Source organism: Notothenia coriiceps, unplaced genomic scaffold, assembly GCF_000735185.1.
Source record: "Notothenia coriiceps isolate Sejong01 unplaced genomic scaffold, NC01 NC01_scaffold00030215, whole genome shotgun sequence".
In the NCBI taxonomy this organism is placed as follows: Eukaryota; Metazoa; Chordata; class Actinopteri; order Perciformes; family Nototheniidae; genus Notothenia; species Notothenia coriiceps.
The window spans coordinates 76,005-87,580 of NW_011362916.1; the positions used below are offsets into that span (position 1 = coordinate 76,005).

The 11,576-nt window shown below is 39.7% G+C and overlaps 1 protein-coding gene across 1 annotated transcript in view; it reads right to left on the reverse strand.

Moving 5' to 3' along the window:
- LOC104959408 (uncharacterized) overlaps positions 1 to 7,300 on the reverse strand; it is a 17,694-nt gene extending 10,394 nt beyond the window's left edge. Inside the window, exons 1-3 of the mRNA XM_010787298.1 lie at positions 6,765 to 7,300; positions 3,399 to 3,515; positions 70 to 249 (exon numbers count right to left, since the gene is read on the reverse strand). Of these exons, the coding sequence (XP_010785600.1) occupies positions 70 to 249; positions 3,399 to 3,515; positions 6,765 to 7,268 (801 nt within the window). The 5' untranslated portion in view covers positions 7,269 to 7,300. The remainder of the gene's footprint in view (positions 1 to 69; positions 250 to 3,398; positions 3,516 to 6,764) is intronic.
- Positions 7,301 to 11,576: the final 4,276 nt, after the last annotated feature.

Below are 11,576 nucleotides of genomic sequence, written 5' to 3' on the forward strand. Positions count from 1 at the left end.
CACACACACACACACACACACACACACACACACACACACACACACACACAAAAGTAAAGTTTGGCTCACCCTGGCCCTTCGAGCATGGAGGTGTGCAGGGGAAGAGAGGGAGGCGCGGGTCAGTGGTCTGCTGCGGGTCAAAGGTCGTGAGTGCTGCCTGGTCTGTGGCTCATGCTTGTCTGCAGCTCTGGATGTTTCCTGATCCAGACTCAGTGATCGGCCCAACGTCCTGCAACCCCCCCGAGCACCCTGGGAGGACAGAGAAGAAGAAGTCAGATGAACAGAAAAGATGCGTGTTTCTTCCAAGCCAAACACAAAAACCTAAATTGAGACTTAAAGTTCCTTTTTTGACCTTAGAAAACTGTAGCTGACAAGAACAACCTCACCACAAGTTTCATTTTTTCTGGAGCCTTTCATCACCTCACATGATTTTCCTAAGCAGATGAGGTTTCCCATGGGTCAAAATAATGTTCAAATGTTCATTTTTTCTGAGCACTTAAAGGACTTCCCATCCATGTTTACTTTACATTTCAATCTTGACCTTGGAAACAGCACTTGGCAAATACAAATACACATCCTGGTACTTAAGAGCTAATACAGGGAATCCTTAAAGTTCCCAGAATAAATGGAAGTTTAAACATCATCTTCTGGGAAACTCCAAATGGTAGGATGATCTTTGTAATGAAACGTGACAGCTGAGGAGGATGTTTTTCTTAGCTTTATAAATGTTTGACAAAAGTTATAAATAAGGCAAATCAGAGACAAAAAGTTCATTAAATAAGATCTATTTATTTCCCAAACACGCTCTTTTACCTCAACTTTTTCACAAGATAACACCTATCCTGTAAACCCTGTTAGCTTCTATCTGTTTTAACTCTCGGAAGAGAATATGTTTATTGACATTTTCCACTTTATGCTATTCTAAGAAACTCTTGTCTTTGACCTTAATGTTGTCAAGACGACTGACATACAGTTTTAACTGCTTCACAGTCTACTGATATGTGTCTACTTTGCTTATTTTTATGGCGATTATGTCTGAAAAAGTAATGTTTTCTTACCCTGTAGCATCTGTATTATGCCTCTCTATGTTGCTATGTTCTCTCCAGTCTTTTATCCACGTCCCTGTCTTTATGTCACCTGCCTCTTCAGCGGCTCTCTGTATCTCAGTTTTCTGTAGAGTTTGTGGTTGAGCTGATGTTGGTGGGGAGTGTTTGAATATATAAGACACTGCTGATGATGCACCTGCCCTTCTCTTATTCTGAAAAATCCCCTCTCATCCATCCTTATCTATCTTTTACTCACTGACAACACTGGAAAGTCCATCCCTGCTAAACCTCATGACTCAACTACTGTACCCACTTCAGTGGAAAGACCCACTTCCCGCTCTCCCCTCCCGTCCAACATTTTACTGATAACATGCGTGTGTGTGAAAACGAGAGTGTCACTGAAAGTGCGGGAGGAATGGAATACGTTCCTGTAAACAAGGCACAAGAATCCAATCTTCAACAGAGAGCACAGAGAGACACATTTTCCCTTCATCACAACACACAATGCCGGTCTGTGTCGTAAATTCCCTTTCTGACCCTGTGGAGCATTTCCCTCATAGAGATGGCATGAGCCGTTGCTAATTTTGCGGTCACACTTGGAAAACAACATGAAGGACACTGTGTCCCCAAAACAGAGTACAAGTCATCTGAATGTTTAATTCGGGCATGACTTTCTCTATTTACACATTTGGTATTCTTATTTTTTTTTTTTTGACTGTTCTTTCTAATCTAACAAATAGGAACTTTTTGCAGGGTATTTAAGATAAAGTTTTGATATTCAATCACTCAGCCCTGTACCCAACCCTGAATGCCTTTTACCGCCCAAAAATATAACACAAAATGACACATTAATGTTCTGTGCTGAGGTGATTCAATCGTTATTACCGTATAAATATTTGACATTTTTTAAATAAATGCTCTCTGTGCTCCTCTTCATCTTTCAGGCAGGCTGAACTGAATTCTTATTGATTTTTTTTTTTATTGACCAATAAATTGTGTTTTATTATGTGTACATTACCTTAATAGGTTACTTCAAAAAAAAATCTATATATTAACGACTGAGAATAAGTTACTTTAGTGATACATACAAATAATTGACAGCTGTGAGACACATTGCTAAAAAGAAAAAAGTTGTTTTAATTTCCTGCCAGGTAGTTTGATTAAGATTAGCTGGATTAAATGTAGCCCTTTTATAAGAATTCCTAAAGTTCTGTGCTGTTGGTTTAAGAGCCTTTTGAGGTTACCAGATGTACACTTGGTAAGCATAATGAGGCAGCAGGAATGTAACGTGAGAGCAGAGCAGAGGAGCACAGGAGCTGGCTACAACTCCATCCAGAAATGATGTTAAATAAACCTCTAAAATAACAGAAAGCTGGTGTGAGTTCAGCTCTTACTATCTGAGGAACATGGAGGGTTTTACAGATGGATGCCGGACAGAAACCATCTGATTTAGAAAAGGCTTTAGTGGCGGAAAGAACAACAGGATTGGAGCCGATCCAAACTATTGTTCTTAATTAATGTAATCTACCACATGTTAAATAGGGGGAGAGAATGCAAGCATGGCAACCCATTCCAATTAGGAGCCAAACATGTGTGCGGTACACTGTATGATGACTCAATGGTAAATTGAGTGTGTGTGGCCTCCAATGGTGTGGTGTAAAGTAGGGCTATAGTAATGAACTGTGGCTGAAATGGATATGATACTGAGAGTTAAGCTACTATAGCTAAGCTGCTGTTGAATCAAAGTTATATTATTCACGTCAATCATTTTGAATTCTAATAAGGGTCATTTCAAATGTTCATGCAATTAATACACTTAGGGAACTCTGTTTAAAACTCACAGCAGCACTGTGATAGTCTTTCTAACTTGAATGAATGATCGACTTTAGTGAACAAAATGTCATATTAAGGTAGTGATTACTGATGATAGCAATTCATTTGTAATTCACAAAAGATATGGTGATACTCCCATGCGAAAGTCCGTATTGTAATACGAATGAAGTTACATTCCATATAAAAAAACGTAATATCATACAATTGTGAGCCCCATTTAGGCCTGATTAATCACCTTTGAATAATCTTCCTAAAATATGTGTTTTAATGAAATGAAGCTGGTGGGCTATTTACCACATGTCCATCTTTTGAGGGGAAGGTCTCTCTAGTCTCCATTTAGAAACGTTGCAGTCTTTCAGTATAGTATTAACAGCTCCCTAGCTTCACCTTTATGACTAGCTTCTTCATTGAGCTTTTTATCTCTGGTGACATTTGTTCTTATAAAGCTTCAAATCCAAAAGCTTTTTTAAGGTCTTTAAACAAAATCAGACCTGACTTGATTCAAATGAACTAACTTACTGTGGTGCTCTGCTGCTCCTCGTCATTGGCCTCGTCTGAGTGGGAGTTTTGGACTTCCTGGGTCCCCTCATCGAGGTGATCCAAATTTTCCCAAAGCAGATTCATGGATGCGGCAGCCTGAACACACAGGGCAGAGGACACGCACACGCACACGCACACACACACACACACACACACACACACACACACAACACACACACACACACACACACACACACACACACACACACACGTAAATATGGCTCAAGGACAAACTCTGGTGTTAACCTTGCACTGATGAATGCTGCTCTCGGAGAAATCTGTTGAACATTAACCAACACACACTCCTCTTCCTCATCCACCTACTCCACCCTTCATTGCCTTAAGCCTCCACGCACATGAGCAGCTTTTCAGCCCCACTAGGGGTACACAGTGTGCCCTGGACTGTGGAGGAAGTGACACCTTCTCAATGACTTGATTATAGAGCAAGGAGGAGAGGAGCCTTGGATGAAAGAGAAATATTAAAACCAGGAGACCTTAATAATCTGGCTTAAAACTATATTTTAAAAACAGCGTTGGGCCAGTTATGTTAATGTGTTGTAATACATGTCCACTACATACAGCTCAGTTATGCACATACCTAAACCCTCGCTCTCCCTCCCCACCCATTGGTCATGGACTCTGACTGAGACACTTGTTTCGCTGGCCTTCCAGGAAATGAACAAACTGCTTTGTTTCTGGGCTCTGCTGCCAATCCCTGAGTCCCAGAGGCTGATAGCAGCACATAGGGCCCCTTTGAGGAGCATGAAGTCCAAAAACAGCCCACTCACTCACACACATACATACATGCATGCATGCACACAAGCAAGCCCTCACCTACCCAACCACCCACTCACACACACAAACACACCCTTCTGTCCACTCCCATTCCCAAACCCCATCATGTTGACCAGTTTAAAAAAGTTCTGCAGTAACAGCTTTGGCAGTAAAGCCATTTCCTGTGTGTTACAGCCCCCACATCTCCAGATTCCTACACACAGGGACACAGAAGGCTGTCTATGTGCAGCAGGGTGCTATTTTTACCCTCACTGTGGGGGACAGAGCCGGGGCGAGGGGAGAAAACAGAAAGTGGAGGCTTTTCGTTGGCATGACTGACTGCAAACATGGACTTGGGTGGAGAGCTACATTTGCTAATGTGAGCACAGATGCACACCATGGCGCAGACATCCATTTGCACACACTCACTCTTCACAGAGTGCTCCCTGAGTTCATGAAATGTTAATAAGCTTCTGACCAAAGTGTTTACAGAGGATAGAGCTCTTAATGCATCACTATATATCTGCTACAAGACCATTTCATTATCCACTGAGCTGTCTTTGAAACACTAAAAGAGCCATTATCATGACAGGCTAAGAATATGAATAAGTAAGTGAAGGCTATCCGTGCTCTGGCAGTAGGTGCGCTTGGCAATACTGAAATAAGAAGCCATTTGCACATGACTAAATGACAATATAATATTGAAAGTGTAACGTCATAATTAGCTACTCTACTGACAAATGATCTTATGGCAGAAGAGAGGATACATCAGAAATCCTTTTTTGGTAGGGCAGGGGAGGAGTTTACAGTGTTACAGCAGCAACACAGTAATACACATACAAACAAATAAGTACAACATGCATGGTAAATAAATGTATTTAAAATCGCAGGCGGAAATCTAAAAGTATTGAAGGAGCCGGTTACCTTAACAAATCAGGATAAATTGTAAAAATAAAATAAGTGTATATTGTGCATAACCTTAATAATGCTAAATGGATTTGTTAAAGTCTTTATTTCTGAACTTATGTGAGCAGTTGTCTCACTTGCTAACTTAGTCTGGTGATCTTCAAAATACCACTGGACATGACAGTTGAGACTGACTGGACCATATGTCCCTAACTCTATAGTTTTTATCTTTAACAATACATCTTTCACATTTAAAATTCACGCGCCTGTATCTATAAAAAAATATCATGGCTTGTACACTAAGGGGAAAAATAAAACTAAATGTTACCGCTAATTTGGGTGAGACAGTAATGTGCCATGTGCCTATAGACCATGCTGAGGGTCAAATAACAAACAGCGCCGACATATATTCTTGTCAGATCAACATCAATCTTATTGCAGTTTTAATACTTGTGTTTCTCTCTAAATTGTTACCCACACTGCTGAGTTTGACCAAACTGCTAGGAACCAGTAATTCAAGAATGTGGAACCACAAGGGGCCTCTTTGACTTAACAGGTATTCAAATGAGCAAGGCCTAAGCCTGTCAATAAGTGACTTTAGAAGCTACTTGGTCAAACTCTGTGAACGACATCACAAAAGGAGAGTGGAGAGAACAAATCCTTTCATTTCAGTCCAACAGGGAGAACAGTGTGCAGCGTGCCAGAGGGCTGAGGGCCGCTCTGACAGGTGTGAGAACGCGGTCAGGGGCGCGCTCACACTATTACTACTATGGATACCCGCTGGCACAGTGCATGCTGGGAGCTGGAGATGCCAGATCGGGCCAGGAGAAACATTTGAGGAATTTATGATTGAAGGTGTACCTGCCAACATTTTTATTCAGATCCCCGTTTTATTTAACACGTTTTCTCTTTCACTTCAAAGACTCGTTCAAACGATTATGAACTCTTAATCCCACAATATTTTGGAAGCATAATTGAGCATAGCACGGTAATTAAAAAAAAGTAAAAAGAGCTGCAATGCTTTTCTGCTAGATATAAAGTGCTGCAGCAGGCTATGTTTTCTTAAGATTTCTTATTTTACTCACCTTGACTGAAACAGGACGAGGACATGCAACAAAGAAGCCCAGTCTGAAGTATTTTTCATATCAGATACTTCATAATTATACATCTATAGCCACTAATTCATCAGGATGTATTAACTACCCTACATTATACTGTAAAGTATATGAATCCATTGAATTGTTCAGAGTTGATATTAAGAAATGCTAATAAAGATTACATTACATTAACACAATGTAAACAAGCTCCTGGTAAATCATTTGAAACACCTTGCCGCCCTCTAGTGGTGGAAGTAGGAAACACAGTTACAAAATGTGCCTTCTTTACTGTGGCTGTTTGTTATGTAACAATGGGAAAAGCACAGGGGAACATTATACAATTAACGAATGCTTAATTCCATTTAGCTGTTTTAGTTTTAGGGTCCTGGTACAGCTCATGCCTGCCCATGAATTACTTAAAACAACAGAGCCATTGTATATGCACAATAAGCAAAACATGCTTTTCCCACTTTGAGAAGTCAACATGTCTGCAGTGCAGTGTAACAAAGCAATGCTCTGGCACTTCTTTCTCTTTGTTATCACTCTCCTCCTCTCTTGTTTTTCTTACCTCTTCCTCATTGTTCTGAGGCGCTACCTCTTCCTCCTGGCTACCTGCGATCTCAGGTTCTTCCTCGTCGGGGGGCTCTTGCAAGCCGGATGCAGCGTTATCAGGCTGGGCATCCGGTCTCTTTCTCAAGCACTTCCTGCTCAAGTTTCTACGCTGACGAATAACCAGGAATTCCTTATATTGTGACATCTCGGGAATAACATCCTCCTCATCATCCTCTCCCTCTTCAGCAGTGGATGAAGAGGACTCTCCATCATCAGAGATATCCTTGTTGTCCCTGTTACCATCATGATCACTGAACACAATGGCACTTGGTTTGTGCTTCACTACTCTTATCAGTTCAGATGAACAGCACTCTGATGCGTTCACAGATTCTGGCAGATGGTCTCCACTTTGATCCACGCCAGGAGCCATGTCTGAACTCTGTCTGCATCCACAGAGTCTTTCCTGAGCCAAGTCCAGCTGAGTCGTATCTCCATGGAGCAGAGGAACAGGTTCAGACATGGTTCTCAGTTGGTTGTTGGAGCTTTGATTTAAGAACATTACCTTGCAGGTCACTCAAAGAGACACCCACAGCCTGGGGGTGACTTTGCCTGTAAGGCTTCTGCTCAAGCGGCACTGCAGAGGAGGCTCCATGCATCACTAGGGAACCAGTTCTCCCCTGTTCAGTCTTTGTGGAGAGTTTTCCTCATTCAGACAGAACCAGATGAGCTGTCAGGTCACGTACAGCTCCGGAAACAAAGCGTGAGTGGAAGACACTTTGGCCCACATTCCTGAGCTGGAGAGAAAAGGGAGAGATAGAAAAGAGACATGAGATGTAACTTTGGGCAAATCGAGTCATATTGTTCACACATGTGCACACTAAAGAAAATGCGCATCTATAATCCAGTGTCATTTGTTTCAGTAGATGGATGTGTGTGTAATGGTAATGACAATTAATTGTGATGGTGTGTGCCAAATCTAAATAAAACTGAGATATGATTATTATTTTGTATTTAATGTTTAGGTTTTTGTAAACTCGGAAATTAAATGGTTGTCTATTACAAAATGATCTGTGAACAGTGTTGGTTTATTTTCTTTATGTTGATGTCTATTGTTTTTGGAAAAAATGTCTATAAGGTCATTTCCCTCTCACTGAGACGTGGCCAGGTACTGCATTAAATTACTTTAGCAGTAATTACTTCCCAACTATTTTAATGCTGTGAAGACTGTGCTATCAGTACTAGGTATTAGTTAAAAGGGATTATTTGGGCTGATATAATGTGTAATGCAACAGTCCAATTACACATCAACAGCAAGTCTGTCTTGATAAAACCCACAGCGCACCGCTCGGTAGCTCTCAGACTTTTCTTGGCAAACACATTTTTGCTCAAACACATTGTTTTTTCCTGCTGGATATTCTTGGCTGAGTTCAACACCCTTTCCTTGCCATTGGCATTTACTTCTTTGTCTTTTAAAACACACAGTGGTTGGTCATATAAGGTTAAAATATACCTGTATAACAAAGACACCATGTATGCAAAATAAACAGAAAAGTGCCCTACTTCAGACTTATAACTGTACAATAACGTTATACCATCTTAATGTCAATTAATAATCTCAATCTCAATGATTATGTAATCATGTGTAACTGAGACGGATTTATTTAAAAAAATATTTTAGCAAATAACATGTTGCTTTAAAAACAAACACAGAATGACCTTGTTTAACATACCAGAAGTATTGTGCAGAAGTTGTCATCCTACATTTGAATCCAACACATCAGTCTGAAGAACCTGGACGTAGCACAAGCATCCAGCTGAGGCAACGTTACGTATTGCTTCTAAACTGCATGACGCCGATAATGCAGAAAGAGTGAGGTTACCTCTGAACAGATATGAAATGCTGTGTGAGGGAAGGAGAGAAAAAGGAAGGCTTGAGGAATGCTTTCCCCTCCTACATTACCTCAGCAAGAAGACAGTGAGTTCCTCAGGCAGGTGTGTGTGTGTGCTACTTGTGTGCGCACATGTGTGGCTGTTATTTTGCACGTAAAAGCAAGGATATGCAGGACAGAAAACAAAGATGAGATTTTAAAAAAAAGATAAATTATCCACAAAAAGCAATGAAATCTGAAGGTATGTTGGGGAAATGATCAAACTGATTAGGAAGCTGCACATAAATTAAACAAATGAGATGTGTTGCCCCTCCCAATTCCTTCTTTCTACTTAATGCTTTTAAACATGGCTAGAGGCAAAGGGTTTTTCAACTTGGAAGCACATTCCTCAACATCATATGAGGTAATGCTTTAGTTTAGCATGATCTTATCATCCTTTAAATCTCTCAGTTCATACTTTTTTCTAAGTACAGCAACGCTCTAAGTGTTTATTAACCAAATAAAAATGATTTATGGTCTTCAAAAAGCTGCCGATGGACTGTGGAATTCCTCAAGTTTGCCTGCACACATTGGATTTTATGTTTTGCAGGTCAAGAGTAAAGACCTGTTATTTGTATGTTAACTTTGAAGATGACTGCGTGTTGAGGCCTGTTTGACCCTCACGGTCTTTGGGAGAGGAGATATGGTCAACATGCAGGGTGTCCTAAGAGTAAAGCTATTTTAATCTCATTTGCTTACTATCAATAACATATATGTTTAGAGGTATACAGATATTGGCTGTAAAAAAAAAACTACTTTAAGCATTGTTACATCTCAGTGAAATATAAGGTCTTTCCAAAATAAATGAAATGAGACAATTGACAGTCAGTGGTTTCTCATTGTCAAATAAAATAGGTATGGTGAATTGTTCAGTCAAAAAGACCACAGACCAAGTTCCATTGAAAGTTTAAGTGAGTTTTCGGGTGAATTACCTTTAACATTATCTTACTTCACCAGTATTTTTAAATGCAAGGCCATGCAGCATATGTTGAACTATCTGATGAATGAACTCTATCCTGCATGAATGAACTTGATAAACTTCCACCAGCCGCTCCAGATGTTTCACTGTCCTACATCACTGTGAGGATGGATGCCAATTAATTTTACTCAAACATGTATTTCAGTACAAGCTACGCTAACCTGCTGAGGCACGCTGCTCCATATAATAACATTCCTGTCATAGAGACGTATATTTACCTGGGTCATGCTGTAGAAAGGCGAGGGGGGGGAAACTGAGAAAAGGAAGGCATTGTGAGATTTGACATGTAGGCACAGTATACATACACTAAAACAATTACAGAATAGAAAGAGAAGGATGAATATAAAATCTTAGCTCTGCTATGATTTATTATGTTGTTAAGTAAACCACTCCCACTGAGCGAAGCATATAGTATTTTTCAAGACTAGCTAATACACCCACACTGAGTTATGTAATCTGTGTTATCTTATCCCTGTGTACAGTAGATACAGTGTAAAAAAAAGACAACAAAACCGGATTTTGACAACAAATATTACCATGCATTAAGTGAAGATCACTGCATGACAGAAAACATAGAATTAAAATGTTGTACTTTACTGCTGAATGGATTATATGTTAAATTGACTTCTTTTGTCTTCATTTTGCATGGCCCACAAATGTAACTATTGAAAAATCGAATAGGTTAAGTTGATTACAGTCATAGAATAAGAGTTATTTATTAGGACCGCCTAAGCAATGACCAACACATTTAGAGAGCTACTCAGAAAACCTGTTTAACCTTCTAGTTAAAGAAGGGCAGCATGGTGACGTGAGCTTTTGTTTTATGTTGAATGGGATTGACTATCTCACATTCCTTGATGGTATCCTTGTAGCCTTACTGGCTGCACTGTAAATGCCTGCAAATCACCTGCAACAAAGAAAAGATGCTATCCTTTTAATTCTATAGGATATATAGCTAGATTAATCTGGTAGTGTTGCCTAAGGGGAACATTAGCTGTGTACCTTCTAACCCCTTGTCCTCCCTTGGGCTTCCTCACAACAAGTCTGGGCTTTCCTGTGCTATACACACACACATCTTAGCTTAGATCTGAACATAACAGCAGAGTCATGCAAGAGTGGAACTAGAGGGGGTCATATACTGTTGGAGAGTCATTCACTAAAGTAACTAAACTAAATACAATCTAGAAACACATTTTCCGTTACTATTTCCATTCTAATCTAATTTATACTGCTCCACTAATACATTTATTTAGCTCTTATCGTTGCTAGTTTACTTTTTGAATAAGAAAAGCATGTGATATGCTTATATATGATGTCATGATATATTTCCTATAAATCCAATAAAGTATTTCAAATAGGCTCCACATTCATTCTCTTACACGAAGGCATATTTTTTTATTGAAAAAAACACAAAACAAGATATTATATACGGTAGTTAAATTACAGTGTGAGAGGACTGGAGCCATTCTGCACAATACTTTTAGTAAACTACATTGATACTGCATAAGTGCAGAATGCTGATAATAAAAACTTCTGTACTTTAACTTAAATATCATTTTGATTTTTACTTGGAAGGGAGTATCTTTAGGCCATGGGATTGTAATTTATACTAGAGATAAAGGAGTACTTTTCCACTCCTGCAAAAAGTGACTGTAACTTTTGAGACATCAGGGACATTTTGCTCTCCAACATGACAAGTAGCCCCTACTTCACAATTATGCTACTAGCTGTATACGACTAATACTGTGTGACAGCCTTCATAATTCTGTCAGAATGCAGTCATTGATACCCTGTCGTTATCAGATGAAGTACCGCCAAATCTGGTGTGCAGTTTAGCAGCGTACTTAAAGTTTTGTGGGTTTCATGTGGAATTAGATTAATCTACCCCTCGCCTGTAGCTATTTTGACTCCTTCCACTCTC